The sequence below is a fragment of the Crocodylus porosus genome, unplaced genomic scaffold (genome assembly GCF_001723895.1).
Source record: "Crocodylus porosus isolate Cpor-Errol unplaced genomic scaffold, CroPor_comp1, whole genome shotgun sequence".
NCBI classification, from domain to species: Eukaryota; Metazoa; Chordata; order Crocodylia; family Crocodylidae; genus Crocodylus; species Crocodylus porosus.
This window is the reverse complement of record NW_017728951.1, coordinates 20250528-20272108: the sequence shown is the minus strand read 5'-3', so window position 1 is coordinate 20272108 and position 21581 is coordinate 20250528. Positions and strand designations below refer to the sequence as shown.

The following is a 21581-nucleotide window of genomic DNA, read 5'->3' as shown; positions in this document are numbered from 1 at the left end:
ATTGAATCAATTCAGGCTTAGGCTTCTTGAATGTCTGTCCCTAGCCCCAGTGACTCATTGCTACACATTTCCAGCCATGGCTTGGGAGGAGGAAACTCTATTAAAACTACTTTAATGTTGTAATGTAAAGTCTGGAAATCCCGAAGTGAATTTGAAACCTATGATTTTGAAACCCTGTCCCCAAGATGTCTAGGTGCCTTGTCCCTTTCCAATGCGGCTTTTGATGGTTTTATACTTTAACAAGAGTCAGGGTAGTGATGGCAGTTGCTTCTTTGAGTTAATGGCTTAATCTCACCCTGTGTGATCTAGGTTCTTCTGCTGACATACCTATGGGACTGTTTAGCAGAGGGATAAAGCAGATAGGTAGCTGAGCCAGCTTCCAACCACCTGACGCCACTGGAGGGTAAGGCAGTGACTGAGATGGTCTGCTTGGCTGCTGATGAAGAAGGGTCCTCCACTTCCTGGCATAATACCAGACATCAGTCTCAGCTGCCCAGGCGTATTTCCCCTCGTGCCCTGCTTAAAATGGACAAATGCTTTGCTGTTGTAAGCAAAGCAAGTTCCTCTAGTTGTCTGGGGCTGGTCTGTAAACTGCAGATTGGAAGTCACTATATTAAAGCATTACAACAGGCTGTGAAGCTACCCAAAGCTCACGAATTCACCAGTGTTTACAACACATGAAGTACCTGGTGGCTTCATGGTTTGCTATGATGACACTTGAGATAAAGACTTTTCCTGACTGTCTTTCCTGACACACAATCCCACGTGTCCCAGTGTAAGTGGAAGGACTTGGGCACTGCAGCTGTTTCAATGTGTCTGTGTTGTTCCTTCAACATGGTGCAATTAAACCATTGAAAACATCTGATTCTCCAAAATCTGAGAGCATTATAAGCAGGGCTACCAGCTCCTCAAGTCTTCATTTTACTCTAAAAGTACTTCCCCATTCTTTGTTATGCACATACCACGTTGCTATAGAGTTGTATTGCTTATACAATGTGTGGGATGAGCTAACAGCTAAGAATGAAACAATGGCTCAGATTGTATCGAGTCCCAGACAGCACGGTATTAACAAGGAGATTCCAGATGTTAACTACACAATATATCTTTCATGGTATATAATTAAGTCTAATAGTGTGCCTACTTCTCCACTGCTTGTAACAACATGCTTGCTAGTTTTCTCCCACTTCACTGCATATTAAAGCAACAGTGTTTTGCTAATTTGGGGCTTGATCCTGTGTTGAGCAGTCTGTTAATAGCCACATGGGATTTGTGGGTGTTTAGCACCCTCAGGATTGGGGGGTTTGTATGCACATGTATTATTTTGACCATGAGTCCGTTAATAAATGAATCTACAACACCCCCTACCATAAAATTAGGCCAGCTAGTGAGCAATGGGAAGTAAGGAAAACAAATGGTATCATAGACCCGAAGCTTACTGATCTGAACTTGCTCTGCGAGCAGGGAGTTGTGCTATTTTGTAATGAAGCATGTATTCAAACTGATAGTCTTGGAGACAGATGTGCTTTGCAGTTACTAATGGAGGTTTAGTGTTAAACATGAAACCCGTTCATTTTTTTTTAGGCTTATGTTACATTTAAACAGATGTTTTTCTAATCTGTGGTTTTAAAAATGTAGTGCACTGACAAGCCATCAAAATTAATGACAACTTTATCCCTGCACTTTAGCAAATTGGTCAATTATTAACAGTAAATGTTGTATGGTAATTGATGTCTAGCTCTTGTTGCTTGGAAAGGGCCAAAGCAAAGTTTAATACATTTTGACAATATGAGCAAATTGAGTGTTGGACAGCATTCCTGTTATTCAGTAGCCTAGTACTGTATGTAATAGCTCTAAGAATGAGCAGCCATTTGAAAAGTGTTGATTATGTGTGGCATATGTCAGCAGACTGTGGAAAGTAGTAGCTCTGGTTGGTGGAGAGTAGATGCCACCATTTCTCTGTAAGGGCTTTAAAGTGGCTATGGGCACATCTACATGTTGTCCTACATTGCCGTAGCGATGTGCCAGACAATGTGTTATGGCAGCATGTGAGTCTACATGTCATTGGCAGCTACTTCGTTGTAGCAGCATGCTCCTCTGTTATAGCGGGCTGCTATGGTGAACTGTCAGTGAAAACTAATCATGCACTGCGCAATACGGGCATTTACTGCACCATGTTTTAATGCTTCCAAAAGGAAGTACAGGCAGTCCTCAACTTACAACGTTTCAAGTTACGTTTCACGCTTACAATGCTTATAAAATTGACACCGTTTCAACTTTGATGTCAGTTTCAACTTTACAACACTCAATCTGACGCCATGCCACGCCAGCAAACAAAGTTCGCTGAGCCACCCATCTCCCTGGAGAATATGCATCCAAACTTCCTTGGACACTACCTTTAAGAAAGCAGACAAGACTCCAGAAAACCTGCAGCCAAGACTCCTGAGAAGCCTTCAGCTAAGAACCCTTCAAAAAGTCCAACCAAGAGCCTTTCAAAACGTCCAGCAAAGTGACCACAAAGAGGTTCTTCCAAACCAATATGATTGCTATTTACAATAGAAATACATTAATGTTGCTATATTACTAATCTATTATTGATCGAGTACAAAATTCTGGGTTATTTTTGGTGACAATAGGGTATCTGGCGTTGATTTAGGAACAAATCCCCCATTTATAACATTGTTTCTTATGAGAAAATTTGTTCCAAGTTAAAACATTTTGACTTTAGATGCTTTTTTCAGGAACCAGTTGTGTCGTAAGCCAGAGGACTACCTGTACTAAAGCCTGGTGTGGTAACAACGTTGCCGCAACCCATTCTTTTACGGTACTCATGGAAGGCATGTGGCCAAAGGGTACCATGTAATGCACATCCACAACGGATTTTCCTGTTTCTTGGAAGAACACAGGATGGTCATTGTTGGCAGATCGGGCACTGGTGTCCATATTTAGGACTATGCATTTTCCATTACATAGCTGTGTTCTAAGCTGCTTATAAATTTAACCATTTGGGCTGAGATTTTTCTATGCTGACTGTTTGCCTCAAGCTGAGTGGTCATTTTGCTAGCGTTTTTTTTTTTTCCCCCAGGCTTCTCCAAAAATAATTCAGCTGTTTCAGAGACCCAAGTTAGGGCAAAAGGCATTGCTATAACTGAAAATATATGCTGACCAGAAAGGGTGCTGTGTGCATTAATTAGGTAATGCTTTGTAAAACAATGCAAAAAAAGAAATCGGTGTGTGTGCGTGTGTGAAATGTTAAAGACTCATAGAAGAATATGGATCAAAAGTACCTTAGGCAGTCTCTTCCCCAGACAATATTATTCTTGCCCAAACCCCTCCAAATATTGATCTATTCTGCACTGAAAAGCTTCAAGTGACAGAATCCCACAATTTCTCCAGGTAATTCACTCCAGAGTTTAACCATTCTCAGAGCTAGAAAATCCTCTCTAACATCTTAACCTAAATCTTCCTTGTCATAGTTTAAAGTTACTGCTACTTGTTCTGTCCCCCGTGGACACAAAGAACAATGGATCTGCATATTCTTTATAACACCCGTTTTGTATTCAAAGACTGTTCTCAAGCATCTCTTCAACCGTCTTTTCGAGCTATAAACCTTTCCTTAAATGACTGCTTTCACCCAACCAGCTTTGTTGTGGACTCCCCTTTTACACTGACTCGGTAGAGAATCCCATTTGTTGCAACCTGTAGTATAGGAAAGTAGAAGATGAATGAGAGGTTTTATGATAGCAGTGTACTGATTTGAACTGTGGCCAACACAGAACCAGCAGTTCTTGGAGCAAGTCAGCGGTCTTACTCCCCTTCCTAATATTATCACAAAAGCACCATCAGAAGCCATAATGCTTCAGTAGAGAGGTCCAGGATTGTATTAACCTTGAAGAAGGAATTACTATCTAGCCCCTGGCAGCATCCTTTAATTTTAAATCAAAGGTTGATGCAAATGTTGGGGAGTCTTTTGAAAATCTTGTACTTCTGTTTCTGCTCTGTGGATATACAGTTTGCCAGTCATGAGTCTAACATACACTTTAAATGAGTTGATGGTCTTCTTCAAAATCCACTGAAGGCAATGGAGTCTTTCAGTTGATGTCAGTGGGCTTTGGATCAGATTCAAAAGTGAGGTGTTTTTTTTTAAAGGTGACCTTGAAACATTAATCTCTTCAGTAACATCTTAATTAAAATGAATACAGCAGCAGACACTTAAGTAGAAGAGACTGTTAATACTGCATCCTTAATCATCCCCTCCCCCTTCCCTGGTTTAGAGAAAGTAAATCTCAAGTGGGGGGTAGAGGGGTGATATTCCAGGCCACATTTTGGTAAGAAGGGGCCACTGTTAAATTTGTGAGGTCAATTTAACTCGCCTGTCTCCTGTTCCTTTCCAGTGCTGCCAAGTTTCTGGAGAAGAACCCATTCTCTGTCAGCACCCCGAATCCTTTGCTTCCTTCTCCTGCCAGTCTTCAGCTCGCTCAACTCCAAGCTCAGCTTACCTTGCACAGGCTAAAATTGGCTCAGACAGCAGTCACCAGCAACCCAGCAGCTGCAAGCGTCCTGAATCAAGTGCTCTCCAAAGTGGCTATGTCTCAGCCGCTGTTTAACCAGTTACGGCATCCGTCCATGATCAGCACCCCCCAGGGGCATGCTGGAGGACCTCCACAAGGACCTGGGATCAGTAATGCTAGGTTTCCATCTAGTGGAATCCCTTTTCCAGCACAGAATCCGGCTCTGGCAGCACAAGGAGGAAGCACAGGGCCTCTTGGGAACATGCAGACGCAAAACCCAAGTGCTGTGGTCATGAACCCCTTTGGGAATGTAATGTCTCAGGCGTCCAGTCAACAGGCTGTAGTGATGGGTCTGAATAAGACTGGTCCCTCAACTGTTGCAGGAGGATTTTATGAATACAGTAAACAAAACGTTTCTGCCCCTCAAGTGTACACGTCAGACGCAGAACAATCCACTCAGCGCAGCTTTATAACCACTGGGTCCCATTCAGGAGTGTCCTATGAGGGTCATTTTTGTCCTCCAGGCCAGCTCAAACATGACAGCCAGTCTGGGTTTCAGAAAGATTTCTATGGACCCAATTCTAAAGGGCAGCATACAGCAGGGGTACAGCCATTGGCTTTCCCAGGTGATCAAATTGTGAGTCAAAAAGTAGAGCCGGGTCCCGTGTTACATGGTGCAGGTACAAACAACCAATGGGAAGATGTCCCTAATTTCTCCAGCCAAAACAAGCCTGACCTAATGCCCAGTCCCAGCATGTGGCCATCGACAAGTCAGCAGTATGAAATAAGAAATGAGCTCTACAACCCTGAAGAGCCCACCCCTGACACAAAGTTCAGCTCTGGGGCTCCACCTCCTTTTGGCAGACTCAACAATAGTAAACAGAGCCTCAGCAGTTCCCGAATGAGGCAGGATGAGGACCTGGCGGCAAATGCATCCAATTTGCCCGTGAGATCTCTACAGGCTCATGAGTTAAATGACTTTCATGGGATAGCTCCGCTTCACTTCCCACATGTCTGCACGGTCTGTGACAAAAAGATCTTTGATCTAAAGGTAAGTCATTCTAAGGGACTGTTCTGCTCTAAAAAGTGATTTGATGGAATTGATTTTGGGGTCCCTATGTTCATATTGTCTCACTTCACTGTGCATTGAAAGGGTCGGCTGTACAAGTAAGAATGTCTTGGTTGATTTTTAAATGCCAGTCCTAGAAATGTTCAGGGGTGTAAGTTGTAGCCATGTGGGTCTAAGGACAGAGGTAAGTCTGATATCTTTTATTAGACCAACTCAAATAGTTCTAAAAAATGACAAAGGGTATTTATACCCGAAAGCTTGCTAAGAAGGGCCCTAGAAATCAAATGTCAGTCTGAGAGTCAGGTTGTATTCTTTTACCCTTGCGTATTCTCACGAGACACAGTGATGTTTTAAAACAAAGGATTCTACCTGTGTGACCCTAGCAACCTTCATTAGTGTAATCCAGATATAACTGTGGGCATAATTTGTGGATCTGACTGACAGATTGTACTTCTGTTTTGCGGCCACATCAACATGCCTGGTGCAGAGGGGCTGGACCCGATGATTGTCCAAGGTCCCTTCCAGCCTTAGTCTATGATTCTATGACTATTTATTCCAGTCCTGTGAAAACGGTGGAAAACCAGTGTTGTCGCTCTTTAGCTTGGTGTTTTTTAAATCACTAGCTTAAGATGTGAAAGCTAAGGGTCAAGTCTTTGCCTAATTCAGAGCAGAGTGATTCATCCTTATTCAGTCCAAGTTAGGCACAGCAGGTGAGTATCTCACCTTTCAGGCCGGTTGTAATCATACAACTATCGGATCAAAGTCTCTTTCACCTTTATGTGCCTAAGTGGCACTCAGAGTTACACAGGTGCAATTTTTTGCAGTTATGCAGGCTTTGGATTCTGTTTCCACCTATAATGAATAAAATCGCCAGGTATATTTCTAACTCCCTAGTGATGGAGGCAGAAAGGTTCCCCCTCCCAATGATTTCTCTGCACTTAACGTTCATTGGATGAAATGGATTAAAAAAACCAATGGGCTCATTTATGCTTCAGTGGGGACAGTATCTACCTCATTGCATATGATCCTCTTGACTTGCTTGTCTCCTGTTGGGGAGCCAGCCTCAAGAAGAGGTCTAGAGAGTGCCTAGCTCAAGGCCTATTACTTACAGCACTTCGCTGTCAAGTGAGAGATGCAGGTTCAAGCCCCCTGCAGGTGAGAAGCTTAGTCTCCCACGCTCTGGACAAGTACCCTAACCACTAAGCTGTTCTGCTGATGGCTGACAGCCACTATGTAAGGGTCTGATGTCTGGGGAGAGTGAGGCATTTTCAGACTTTGCTGTTACACCAAAGCATGATTGATGGATTAGTCTGTAATGCAACCTCAGAGAGGCATCTCAAAACAGAAGATGTGATGGTTTTCTTTTTTTTCCGGTTTGCTTATAAATTGAAATAAATAAGTAGGGATGATTTCCTGGAACTGTAGCTTTTTAATGCCCATTTATCATACTTCCACTTATAATGTAAGAAAGGATGTCAGTATGGGATGAAAATCTGTGGGGATCCAGTTTCATTCCATTTGAGTTTCAGCATGAAGACTTTTTTTTCATAAGGTGTAACTTTTTAACTCTTACTTCCTGAATAATATGCCTCACATGCCTTGCAACCTTTTTTTTCATGAAATATTAAGTAATTTATGCTTTTAGTGTAGGAAATTAGACTGTTCAAGAAAAAAGCAGTGTTGCATGCGGGCCTCAAAATTTGCTTTGCTGATAAACTTTATTTATTTTAACATAGGACTGGGATCAGCACATTAAAGGAAATCTTCACATCCAAAAATGTATGGCGCTCTCGGAAAAGTAAGTATTGCTTTAGAGATTCCAGGCCACGTTAATTGCTGATTTTAGTGGACTTGTATTAGGATCAAACTTGAGCTTCTCATATTGATGACATATTTGTGTTCACTGTATTCCTGCTTCTTGAAGCTTTTTCTTTTTTCCTTTTCAGCACTGGCATCCGGTGTGCATTAAGTTCAGTAGATGGAACGTTGCACTTATCGCCAAATGATGCTTCAATTTTTAACCCTTCCAGTATTGAAGGTGAATTGTTTATTACACAATTATATTACTAGTGCACATTGTAAAATTTAAATAATCTGGTGAAACAAATAGCCTCTTTACAAAATTACATCATAAAAGTTTCATCGAGAAGCTGCTTGTTTAAGCAGTGCCTAGAAAAAGAAAAATCAAGAAAGGCAAGATTCTACTTTAAAATATGAATTTTGTTTTCTTTCCATTAGTGTTTGATTTTTACAGTAACAGAAAGCAATTTCTAATGCAGCATAGAAGCTAGAATGATAATTCTGATTTATTCAGGCCTCTTTTTAATTAAGCACAGGAATGCAGTTAATACAAGTCAAAGTTTTCACTATGTATACAATCCATTATTTAGATTTCTCATCAAACGTTGGCTCATCTTATGCCACTGTGTCGGCAAGATCCTTCAGCCAGCCAGTTCCTACGTTTTCTTCCCTTCCAGCTGGGGTAAGAGTGAGTATAGAAGCCAATTGTTTCCTTGTCCTCACCTTCATTGTAGAAAACGGACTGTTTGCAGATTAATCAATGAGTCAATTTTCAGAAGAGCATGAAACATGGAAATTTTCAACTCCAAAGAGGTTCAGTTTGGGATGAAGATCTGGGCTAGTTCTTATCAATTCAAAGCATTTCATTCACCATTATGGTTAAAAAAAAATAAAAATCTACAATTGATTCTGAATTGTTCCCATACTGAAGCTCTCCCCACTTGTCTGGCAACATGAGAAGAAGAGAGTGGTTGTAGTCCATAACTGGGGTGATTACAGTGCTGAATTAGGGAGCCGTGTTCTGCTGATCTAGTTTTCTGTTAGCTAATAGTCTGTGCTACTTGCCTCATCTGCTTCTGTCTGTAACATTTCAGCCAGTTCACTTCTGTGCACAGCCTCAGCTCAAGTCGTAGCTCTGCCAAGCTTTCATCGCCATTCCTCGCACACAAGTAACATTTCTGTATCCCAGTCTCACTGTGCTCATTCAAAATTCTGACTGAGTGAACAAAAATGGCGAGGGGCAAACACAAACCAGAGGCGAAAGTAAAAAGTGATTCTGAAATCAAAAAGGTTAGTAGGGTATTAAAGGGTAGCAATTGACAAGGGTTAAAATTGGTTGTAGACAGAAGAAAAAATCTATAAATGGATGTAGGATGCTAGTATGATGCAAATAATAAAACCTGTTTTTTATGTTCACCTTTGTATGCTGGTCTACTGAGCTGTGTGGTGTCAAACGCACCTTGGAAACCCAAGCTGATTCTGTCCCCATCTCACCCCTCTGCTTTAAGTTACCATCCCCGGAAATGTCACCTTGTTTCCTTTAAAGTGGTCAGTTTTCTCTTCTGTTCATTTTGCTAATGCTGTGAAAGTTCATCATTAGGAGTATTATGTGAGAGGATTTCCATTTTTCACCATCACAGAACGAACATGCACGGTAAAGCAAGGGAGAGTGCGTTATAACGTCTGCCTTTGTGTGCAGAAGCGGAGAAAGAGCAGGTTATAAAGGATTGTTTCATTTCATCATGTCTGTCAAGTTAGCAACGAATGAAATTGTCGTTAATACCAATATCATCAATATTATCGCTTAATAGAGCCTGTCAGTGTTTATCACTTAAAATGGCTGCACAAGACCTGCTTGTGGATGATCTGTGACATGGTGAAAGGTGGAACAAGTCATAGTTTATGATTTCCTTGGAGACTTCTGTGCCCCTTTCTCTTCAGAAGTACATTGCTTATACAGAGGGCTGTATTAGCCTGGTTCAGATGATTTACAGGCTGGGTCATTCAGCACCCAATCTTAGTAGCGTATGAATTATTATGCTTTTATATAGCAGTATTTTCTTTCAGCTAAGCTGCTGCCATTTAACTGAGTAGCAGGGAGATTACGCTTGGCCCTGTATGTAATGATAAACAAAGTATTCAGGTTTCGGCAAGAATCTGCTGCACATTCTTTGGCTGTAAATAGCTTTATCTGTCCACAGATATCAAATGCAGTGATACTTATAAAATTACGCTGCATGAAACTGAATTCAGATTTCCCGGTTATAGAAGAGCTTGACTGGTTGGATGAAGATGGTTTTTCTTCTTTAGCATATTGGTGAAGGAGCCATAACAACAACACTTGTTGACTCATCTGTACTGTGCCAACTGTGTATTATTTGGGATCTGGCTATTGGATAGACTGTCCCAATAATGGATATCTCTTAAAATAAATCCAGCCTTTTTAGGGCTTGCAGGGGGGAGGGTGGGAAATCATTTTGCTATTTAGTTTTTTTTGTTCTATCTTGGGATGAAAACAAATGTTGAAATCTTAAAATATTCCTTAGAATGAAAATTTTTTTTCGGATTAGCTCTAGAGAAGCTGCAGGCCATGCTGAAGAAAGGCAAAGAAGCCAGGTGTTTGGTTAGAGGAAGGATACAGAATCTGAAGAGCAATGCCAAGCATTTAAAAAAGATCTAGCAAACATGAGAAAAGGAGTACGTAGGTTAGGAGTAATGTTTAACTAGTAATATTTAATGAACCTTAGTAGTATGCATCAAGTGAGTTATTCAACAAATTCTGTGTTTCAGTATGTGACAGACTTGGTTAATAAATTCCTTTAAAATTGATTGTAAAAAACATTGACTAGCAGTGTTGCAGAGAGCCATGTCTAAGGTTGAGTATGCAACTCCTCCTTAAATTACTGGATATAGATGTGGATTTGGGTTGTGTGAGAGAGCGGGTATTTTCATTCTGGCTAGTTGGTTTAGTCCTTGACCTACTAGTTGACAAGTACATTTTTCAAGTCCCATAGGTTTTTACAGTCATGTCGGGACAAAGAGAATCATTGGCTTAGTATTTTTATTTTTAATTGTTCAGATTTTAAAATAGTGACGTTTGTTTGAACACTTCAGTTGTGCCACTTGGTAAAATGTTGTTGCATCTCAGCAAGTATTGTGAGCCACCCAAACTTTATCTAGGGTTGACCCTGTTTCTGGATAAATCTGTACAAACAACAGATTTTACAGGAATGGGACATGGAGCTATAAACCTGCCCAGGTGTGCTCACGATATGCATAACCCTTAACTCTATTCACCAAACCTAGTGTGCATCCATAACCAAAAAACTGAAATGGTTTATGGTCTTGCATGTGTTGATGTTTTCGTTTTCAATGTCACTCTGCACAAGGCTATTCCAGTGTAGCTTTATATTACTCACAGTGCCTGCTAAGTGGATGTCTGACACCATGTTGTTGTTCTCAGGAATACTGGCAACGGCAGCCCAATCATCATCCTTAAATAAACCAAAACAAAATATTATCAAGGGCCAGAGCAGCTCAGCCAACCTAGTCTGACACCTCACAGCCCCAGCAGCATCCGTCCTGCAAGCTTCTATACTGAATGTCGGTTTTGAAGGGGAATGTGTTATTCGGTCATTACTGGGACTTGGGCTTTGTCCTAAATCTCTGCTCTTGGATTCGGCCATAATTGTAACGTTCCTGAGCTTGCTGGGACACAGGCTGTTTCTTACGATTTCTGTGCCTGTGTACTGCAGCCAGCACAATGGCAGTGTAGCTTCACACAGTATACAGACTTGGAGACAGGATCCATGCCTTTATCTGTCCAGCTGGCAAATTACTCATGGAAGCTATATATAGTCCTAATAAGTTTTCTTTTAATAATCAATATGTCACTTATAACTAATGTGCAATAGCTCAATGTTTAAATTAAGGGAGGAAACACACTTGGTATCCACTGGAGCTTAACTAGCATTGGGATTAGATATAAAAAACTTAGGAGGAAATGTATTTTATCAAAGAAAATGGAAACATTTCATAGTGGTTTTGTTCCCTGGGAACAAACTAGTGTAAGATGCTCAACACCCTTAACACCTTTTTTTTTCTTTGCCAGAAGCTGTGTTTTTAATGCCTTGCTTAGTATCCACCTAGTAAACCTAGCTAATGCATTAGTCCAGGGGTGTCAAACTCATCTGGCCTGCAGACCCACTTCATCTTCTTCCCCCAGCATACCTGATTTGGCAGATGCTCCAGCTGGTCTGGGACCTATGCTGCATGGGGCACAGAACCGGGAGGGGGCACAGCGGGCACTGCATGCAGTGCAGTCTGGCTGCGTGCAGCGCCTGCCTCGGCAGTGCTGGGACTACTGCACACAGCACCTGCTGCAGCCAGTCCAGGACAAGTGCTGCCTTGCTGGAGCAGGTGTCCTGTGTGACACACTTCCCAGAGCAGATGCCATGTGGGGCACAGTCACTCCAGCTGCAGTGCGCCATGTGCAGTGCCCATTCTGGCCACTGGGATCCATGCCAGAGCAGTTGCTGGATCAGGTTAGCTGGCAGAGGGATCCAATGCGCACCATGCCCCATGTGGGTCGAATCAGACCCAAGGTCAGCACTGGGGGCCAGATGCCAGGGCTCTGTGGGCTGGATCTGGCCTGTAGGCTATATGTTTGACACCCCTGCATTAGTAAAACAATGGAAATGACTGTTTCCTTTTTATTCTGAAGAAAAAGTTGAGAAGTCAAGATGATAAACTCAGAATAACTGGATAATAATGAAAAAGATGCATTAACTCATTAAAAATGCATTTATCAATTTAGTCGGTGAGTATTATTCAAAAAACTCTATTCATGAAGCAAAGAATAACAATAACAGGTCGTTGCCTGGGCTCTAAGCAGCCTATTTTATGGTACAGCTAAATAAATACTGTACTACATTGTGTCTCTCCTACATAGCATTTTAATGCAAGAAACATGCATATGGTCATATGCTAAAGCATGGGGCTTTACAAATGCAGATAGGTGACATTCACTTTCTAACTTGCAAACGTTGATGACAAGCCAAACATTTGTGATGACTCCAGTGAACTTGATCCTCCAGCTCAGTTGATTTGTATCTTTCCTTGAACTGGATGTTCTGAATGAAGGTACGGTTACTCCTTCAGTAAACTCCTGCAGTGCCCAAATACCAAGATAAGTCCAGTTAAGTATTTCCACACTTACCTCCTAAGTGAGACATGAGTATCATTGAGTAGGTTAACTCATGTACATCTCTCTGAACCAGGAGTGTAAAGCCGCCCTTTCCACTTATGGGAGACAGGAGACTGCTTATGGAATGACCCCAGCTTTTCAGAATAGATTTCTACTGTCTGGAAGTGATGACTGCTCTGCCAGACTCCTTTCTGTGCCAAGGCAATTAGGAAGTTTGTCCTGCTTGTGGGTGTGTTCACTGTGGAAAAGTGGCCTCAAATGGGAAAGTCATTGACATGTCGTGTTGACATAGTGAACGAGGAAGGGAGTATGTACAGTATGTGAAACAGAAATGTAACTCCCCTCCTCGCAAATTAAATGGGGCTTCCTTTACTTCCTACATAGTTCAATCCAGAAGAAAAATTTTATTTTGCCCCACAGCTAACTTCCACCCTTCTGGCAGTCACCTGAACTTTTTCCAACCCAACTTTTTCCAAGTTCATAGATTCTCAGACCATAAGGCTCCATTGCAATGATCTAGTCTGACATCTAGGCCAGTAGACTCCCCTCAGTTAACTCCTGCTCAAAATAGAGCCTGTCTTTTAATACAACATCTGATCTGGATTTTAAAAGTTCCTGGTGATGGCGAGTTCACCACCCTGCTTGGTATGTCCTGCCAATGAAAAGCTGAAACACCTTAGATAAACCACAAACAGTTGAAAGAGGGATGTTTGTCTTTAAAAGCTATTATTCAGCATTGAATATTACTTCATTTTATACTGGAAGTGCAAAACCGTACTTAATTCCTGTATTATATGCTGTACTAAAATTTTTTGTTCTTAGTTTCCACAAAGGAAATCCACCCTTGGTCGAGTAGTACACATCTGCAATCTCCCCGAAGGAAGCTGCACAGAGAATGATGTTATTAATCTTGGACTTCCCTTTGGGAAAGTCACTAATTATATCCTTATGAAATCTACTAATCAGGTATTTTGCATGTCATGCTATGAATTTAGGCATATTAATTTGTAGGGGAGCTCCTTATTTGTACTAGAATCTTGAATATTTGAAGTGTGCTGTGAAAGTCAAAAGAAGCATTATCAAATTGCGATTAGGGTCAGACACTGGCTGGAGAATATCTTGTTCCTGCCTTTTTAGCCAGGCAAATAAGTGAAAACTGTCTATTAAAAAGTGAAAATTAGAAGTAAAAGAAATTTAAAAACACCCCAACAATCATTTTGACTGGCTCCTTTGCCCATATTACTTTGTGATATATTTTCAGAGTTCCCTTTACTTTTTTCCCCTACTCTTTACTGCATAGCTGGTAAAGCTGTAGGAGAGTATATTATATTTGGTTCTGTTTCATTCATCACTGAATGCTTACTCCTCTGGCTACTAAATCTTCGTGCTTGGTTATTCCCAAAGAACGCAGCCTGGAGTCTGAGATCCCAGGTTGATTTTACAGTGTTACATTTAAACTGTAAACTGACGCACAAGTATTTGGAAGTCACTGAAGAGGAATAAGTCTGAAATGGTAATTTCTTGTTTTACAATCACTCGTCTCACAATAATCAAATTTTAAAATACAGTAAATTTACATGCGTGAATTTGCAGTTTCCAATTAAATGTCACATTGAAATTTATTTAAGTTGTAATAAAGCTGGCAGTTAACAGCATTCTGATTTTTATTTATTTATTTTTTTCATTCACCCTGGTTTGTGCTGGAGACAGACATGTCCCCGAAAGTTTTGATGTTTGTTTTGTTTGCACACAAAAGGTTGGATACTTAAGGAGTCTGCAAAAACTTACTTGGAAATCCCAGGAGTAGCATCTCTTATTGCAGTTTCAGTTACGTTATTCCTGCTTCCTATTTCCAATCAACCATAATGTACTGAGGCACCTGAGAAAATGGGGAAAAGTGAAAGACCTTTTTCAGTATTTCAAGAAAGTCTTGAAAGTTTCAAATTATTTCTTGTTTTTCTTAAATTAGTTTCTTCCTCCTTGTTTTTAGTTATATGTCATCTCTTGAAACTGGTTTTAATCCACTCTTTTTTAAATATAGTGGAAGCTGCTTGAAGATATTAGTGATACAGGTGAAAAATTAAACCTTTGTGAAAATTATGTTTTAATGGGAAGGCTCTTCTAAACTCTGGTGTCAGAAAACTCCACTTAAAATAAATTCCAGCTGAAGTCGTACCACATTCTTCTTTTGCTATGTTTTATCTGGCATACAGTAGATTTACACACCTCTTCTGTTTCATGACAGGCCTTCCTAGAAATGGCTTACTGCGAGGCAGCACAGGCCATGGTACAGTACTACAAAGAGAAGCCCGCTATGATCAGCGATGACAAGTTACTCATTAGGATGTCTAAAAGATACAAGGAACTTCAGCTGAAGGTAAACTGTAAACTTGTTCCTCATTGTATGGTAACACTGGAATAACTGCAGTCTTCCCATAGAAACCCTTCCAAAAACCTCTGCTAAATACTTGGTTCTAATCAGTATATTAAGAATCTTGGAAAAAATAATAAAAAAGCAAGAAATTGAGGCAAGTTAGCCTCAAACCAAGACATGTTAACAAGCCCATTTTGCTTGACACTTGGCTTTTGCCTTGTATTTTAGCTGTAGGCTTCCATATCATTAAATATCCACAATCTGGTCCCACTGCACCATTGATTCTAAAGCATCTACTCCGCTATCTTTACAGACAGATTCCTATATTGCTCAATTGAACATGAGTCTAATCTGCAGCCAGGCATGAAACTCTACAGATGCTGTGGGTTTGTCTCTGTGGTTCAGGGCAAGATGCTGAGATCTGCCACTGCTGCATTGAGAAGCTAAGTTTATGGGCATATGCTCAGTGCCACATTTGCCCATCTGCAATTCTGAGTCAGAAGCTAGCAGGGGCAGGCCCAGAGGGGCATGGTAGTGTGGTCACCACCGCCTCTCCCCTTTGACTATGTTGCATGTAGGAGCTCTCAGCAAAAGGTCCGGCTGAAGCCCCTGCTTTGGCAAGGTCCCAGAGCCCAGGGGGTGAGCGCTGCTGCCGCAGCTTGTCTCCTCCTTTCACCTACTGCTGAATTCAGGGAAGGGCAAATAGCAGCCCCTTGGGCTTTGGAGTCATGGGAAAGCAGGAGTTCTGGCCAGACCTTGCCCCAGTCAGCTGAGGAGCTCAGAGCTCACTGCTCTTGCGCCGCTCCGGCAGCCTATGCTGACCAAGCAGTGAGCTCAGAGCTCACTGCGTGTGCTTGGCGGAGCCAAGGCTGCAAGTCTGCTCTCCTCTGCCCCATTTTTAGATCTGCTTAGTGGAAGCTAGTACACATGATGAGGTATGGAGGGTCTCTGCACAGCCACAGCATGTGTCGGCATGGTAGACATAGTGCATGGGGCGGCAAAAACAAGAAGTCTTTTAGTCAGTCTGCAGGTCTGACACAGGTAAGTGTTTCTTCGGTGGCTCTGGGAGGAGGGCGCACTTTTTTGTCAGAGGGAGCCTTTGGTTACAGTCCCCACTATCCAGCTCTTTATGCATTTAGCATTGTAACAGTTGTTGGATAAAAAGACAAATAACCTAAATAACAGAGCAAGATCTCAAGACTCCTCCCAAGCAAAGGAGTGCCCTTGTGCCCAGACCACAATGTCGGACTCCCTCTGACTTGCTATTCTTGCTCTGTGAGTCTTGCATTCTTGGCTGCCCAGTTACAACAGGAGGAATGGAGGATCCTGCCACATAGCCTGGCCCACAGCTCATGGTTAAGGCACGGTGTAGGGAAGAGGAAGATAAATCTGCTCAGAGTGAAGAGGGCCTAGAACACAAGTCTCAGATGCTCTTACCATGACACTGTTGGCCAAAAGGTGTGCACCACCACTGTGCTTTGTGCTTCCCTGTCATTCGGTACATTCTGGTTCCAGTAGGCACATCCCCTGAGCAATCTGGAACTGGACATGGCTGAAGTGCCTCTCGTACAGCCCTTGGTCTCTGACACCTAAGCTCCGAGGAGCAGTAGGAGTTCAAATATCCCTCTCTGCCACTCATTTTCAGTTGCTGGCAACAGGTGCTCAGCAATTGCTTGGCAGTGAGGTGCTGTGAGCCATTCTTAAGAGGCACATAAGTGTTCTTATTCACTGTATAGGAAGCTTAGGCACTTAACCCTGTCAGTTTGTATCACATTTTGGAGCAAGGTGCCTACAATTGCCAAAATTCCACTGTCAAATTTTCCTTGTATTTAGCTTTACTTGACTCTCCCATGGCTACACTTTTGTAGGACTATATTCCTAAATGGGCTAACCAGTGAAATTAAATACCAGGGCCATCCATTCTTAGGAGGCAAATGAATGCATGACATAGTGATCTAATCCCTGTATTAAAACATGTTTTAGGTTGTTTCCTCTTTCAAGCAGAGTCCTAGAAAATATTCTGTAGTGAACACGTAGCAGAAAAGAGAGCGTCTTGCTTTCAAAACATAATATAATCCAAAACTAGTGTTGTATTATAACAGATCAGTCTTTCCTTCTTACGCAGTTTTAGCACATCAGTCACCATGGTATTGTACTATGTACTCTAGAAAAGTTTGGGAGGAGAACACAAGAGTCGGAATATTATTTCACAAGCAGTGTACTAAAAGTACATGGAAAATCACTTGAGAGAGGCTGCTACTTGTAAAATAGCTTGGAAATGCACTGGATTCTAAAGAGGCGATTTTTTTGATTTACTTAGAAACCAGGGAGGAATGTGGCAGCAATCATCCAGGACATCCATTCTCAGAGGGAGAGGGATATGTTCCATGAAGCAGACAGGTAATGCATCACCCCTGCCTTGGTTCAGAAGGGAACTCGTAGAGCAATAAAAACCCAAATGCTGAACACTGAGCTGTTACCTCCTGTGTTTGAAATGATACTGGATGCTTGGGAAATGGAGCACTGGAATATTTGCTAACCTACTAGTCAAACAAGCAGTGCTTGTGTTCTTGCTTGGCTTCCTTCGTGTTCTCTTCTGTGTTTTGAAAGTTTCTTATATGCCACTCGCATGATTCAGTGAAAAATTACAAATGAACAATGTGTTAAAGCAGCGGTTCTCAACCTTTTTGGTACCAGGACCCATTTGTAAACATCAATGGCCAGCAGCGTTCCCTATAAGCTGTGTGGTGTGCACAGCCATGCAGGTGTGCTCATGCCACGCTGCCAGGCACACCTGCGTGGCTGCGCACGCCACACAGCTTAAAGAGAACGCTTCTGGCCAGTCCTGACCCAGTAATTAGTTTAAATAGAAAACAGCCCCCTGGCCCTGCTGGTGCCCCTCACTCCCAACCCATGATCCCAGCCCCCCAGTGGGGCAGAGGGTATGGGTGGGGGGCATGTGCCCCCCAGATTTATGCAACCGCAGTGGGCATGGGGTTGCAGCCTGGCTGTACCGACATGGGAAGGAGGTACCTCCATGGCCCAGAAGGCAGGACCCAGTGTGGGAAGGCAGACTGGAACAGTGACAGTCATTGCTGCCAGCACTACTGGGACCCCTACACCAGCTATGCCACCAATAGCGTGAGGAGTAACAGATGGGGGAGGTGGGGGGCTGTGCTGCCCTTGCCTCCTTCCTCCACCAGCCGCTTACATGCTGGGCTGTGGCTCTACTCTGCTGCCATGGCCTAGCACTACCACTGCTTTCCTCAGGCCACCCATGCTGCCCACCAGTCCACTTCCCCTCTGGGGTAGAGTTGCTGCCTTAGGGGAGCAGTGGTGGTGGTGACAGCTGGGCCATGGAAGCAGGGTAGAGGGCAAGTGGCTGGCAGCAGGAGGAAGTGAGGGTAGTGCAGTCCTCCTGCCCTCGCACCTATTACTTCTCCAATTGGTAGTGGTGGTGGCTGCCACATACATGTGCACATGGCACCCCCTGCCTGATCACCCTCCTCGTGCTCCCCCCAGCCCCAGGCAGCCCCTTGCAGGCTGGAACTTTGACAGCCTGCAAGGGGAACCTGCCATTTCCCACACTTTTCTCCTTTAAAGGAGACTCCATTTTTAAAGTTTCTTTGCAACCTATTTTTGGGTCATGACTTGTGGGTTGAGAAACGCTGTGTTAAAGCACACAGCCTAACAAATAGGATGCAATTGGAAAGATGATGCTTGTTATAAATAAAATAAATGTTTTAGTAATAATTATTACTGAGCATTGATTATGTTGTGCATGGCATCTGAGATGCAAACATCAAGACAATCCCCTACAACCTGAAGGTGTGTCAGCACTGATGCTTAGTGTTATGCTTAGGTTGGCATCAGCCAGCCTTCCCTGCTACCATCAGGTCTTGTAGCCTGCACCAAAGCTTTCTACACTGTGCTTCTTACTTCTGGACTTAGTGGCACTGGGATGTATATCCCAGGTTTCCTTGCATCATGGAAAGCAGAACCCTTCAAGGAATCAGCTGCAAATCAAATTTGTCTGTACTTACAGCCAGTCATGAAAGGAAGGGGAGTGTAGGAGGGACATGAATAGGGAATTTCTGCTAAGGTATTTCTGGTGCTTAAGGCCTTTAGTGCTTACGTGTGTGTGTACATGTGTACACACACACACTCGCTCACTCTGCAGAGAGAGTTGAGCTAGGAGATGAGTGGCAGTAGAGATAACCTCATACCCAGGAGTTCAGCACAGCTTCCAGGATGAGGTTGGAAGCCCAGGGATGGGCTCAGAGGTTTATAATGTAGATGTGGCATGCATGAGCTTGAAGAAAACCTTTCAGTTCAACCTAACTACCAGATAAAATAGATAGACAGTCTGGATGCGCTGGGAGAGCCAGAGGAAGGAGCCACTTGAGCTAAAAATGTATTTCAGTGCATGTCTCTTGTTTTTCTGGCTGTTTCCCAGTACTTGCGTTTATGGGCCTTGCAGCTGAAGTGGAGGAATAGCCGCAGAATTAAGGATCCTTAAAACTTGTAAATCCAAGGTAGATGTGCCACTTTTAGCACCTCACTGATAGCAGGGGTGCATGAACAAACAGTCTGTCAGTTCAGGGTGTTAAGCAAGTCACTGGCTTCAGAAAACAGGACCTTTTAATTATATTCTTTTAAGTACATTCCTTCCTGATTGATTCTGTGTGATGCGAAGGTCAGTGCAGTATTAATCACCACCTGCTGACACGCACAAGCCTGCAACATATGTATAAATGACAGCCTGCCCAAAATTAATCAGTGCAGTTTTTAAGAGGGGGGGCTCTATTGTGCAAGTACAGGAGTCACTAGCTGTTTCAAAATGGGCTACGGCCTTCCTGCAGTTCCTTCAGACAAATCTAGTTATTTGCTTATTGCCTTCTGCTGCAGGTATGGACCAGAGAGGCCACGGTCTCGCAGCCCCATCAGCCACTCCCTGTCGCCAAGATCCCACACACCAAGCTTTACTTCCTGCAGCTCACCCCGCAGTCCGTTGGGCACCGTCAAGGCAGACTGGGGAAATGGAAGAGAGTCATGGGATCAGTCCTCTTATTCCAGAAGAGAAGAAGAAAGAGAGACAGCACCCTGGAGAGAGAATGGAGAGGAGAAAAGGGACAGGACTGATGCATGGGTACATGAGAGAAAACATTATGCACGGCAGCTGGACAAACATGACTTGGATGAACGGACTGAAGGAGGCAGAGGGCACAGAGACAAATATTTAAGGGGTGGTTCGCCCAGCTACAAGAGCAAGGACGATGATTATTACAGAAAATCATCCAAGCCAAAATCTGATAAGCATCAGAAGCAGCTGCAAGATGCATTGGCAAAGCCTAAAAGAAAGGAAGATGTGAGATTGAAAGAGCGCAAGCATTCTCACTGTGAGGAACCAGTGAAGGAGAACATCTCTGAACAGAAGCCCAGCAAGGGGTCTGAGGGCTCCAGACACAAGCAAAATGATAAGAATAAAACAAAGAAAGCTAACAAAGACCAAGAGGCAGATCCTACAGCTGCTAATGAAAGCAGTGATGCAAAGGAAGCCAAAGCGACTGAGAATGAGGTAAGGGGGAGCTTGTTCATCTAGAACAGGGCATGCTGCATAGTGCAAGTGAAAAGATTTAATGTTGGAATAATGGATTTTTAGTGGGCTTGTAATGGCTGTTGAGCAGCAATCAGAAACTAGTCATTGTAGTTCCCTGTACTTGACTGTGATACCAGTAATGCTCATAATTAGTGCACTGCTTCATTTAATGACCTGGCAGGGGCTAGTTGTCTTCTCTCAGCAGAGAGCAACGAATCAGTCCGTCCATTAATTCACGGTTCTGAATTTCTTGGCAAACTCTGCTGGTAGCTGACATTGCAGTCTCTATGGGCGTGACCCTGTCTTGGTTGGAGTGAGGAAGGAGGGTTTTAGGGAACTCCCCGGTTTACTGCCACTCCATCCAGTGCTCAAGGGCAGCCCCAACTTATGTCCTCGCTCTGCTATGTCTCATCCCACACTTGGCGTGCCAGTTGATATGCTCCCTCCTTCCCTTTACAAGGTGGTGGGGATGATGGGCCCCAAAGCCTATCGTTGCCTGAACAGAGAGAGTTCTCCAGTGGCGCTCTCTGGCTGCTGTAAAGCCACTTTATGCAAGCTACATGAAGACTGTCTTTGATCTTGTTCCTGTTGATGTGGTTCATCTTGTTTTCTTGTCATGTAGGGGAAGATCCGTACAAGTCTCTAGGGTCACATCTTCATGGTAATCTTACTGTGCCCTTAAGCATGTGATGCTGCTTTGCACAGACTGCCCTCAGGTCTAGAAGCAGTCTAGCCAGGTCAACCCACTAGGTCTGGGTAATGAGCTCAAGGGCAGGCCAACCGTCTGTCACTCAGCAGTGCTAATTAAGGCACATAAAGTACTTGGCAGATGCAACTATACTGCTTCTGGTTTTGGGGGCAGGCTGTTGGGCTTGAGGACACTGCTGCCACACATTGTAAGTTTGCTGTGTGAACATGAGCTAACTGTGTTAAACGGTAAATCTTGTACGGGTTTTAAAGGTAAAGGGCACTCTTCTGGCCAAAGGCGCTTCCTCCAGATCCAAAACCAGAAGTCCCATTCTTCC

At 43.1% G+C, this 21581-nt stretch overlaps 1 protein-coding gene across 3 annotated transcripts in view; it reads left to right on the top strand.

Moving 5' to 3' along the window:
* The window catches only part of RBM20 (RNA binding motif protein 20), a 143740-nt gene that overhangs the window by 108213 nt on the left and 13946 nt on the right, over positions 1-21581 (top strand). For 2 of the 3 annotated variants that reach the window (XM_019556225.1, XM_019556224.1), the window contains 8 exons: positions 4392-5559; positions 7314-7375; positions 7524-7615; positions 7968-8065; positions 13406-13549; positions 14829-14960; positions 17278-17357; positions 19866-20535. In XM_019556225.1, the coding sequence (XP_019411770.1) occupies positions 4392-5559; positions 7314-7375; positions 7524-7615; positions 7968-8065; positions 13406-13549; positions 14829-14960; positions 17278-17357; positions 19866-20535 (2446 nt within the window). The remainder of the gene's footprint in view (positions 1-4391; positions 5560-7313; positions 7376-7523; positions 7616-7967; positions 8066-13405; positions 13550-14828; positions 14961-17277; positions 17358-19865; positions 20536-21581) is intronic. The other variant, XM_019556226.1, reaches the window with a different exon arrangement.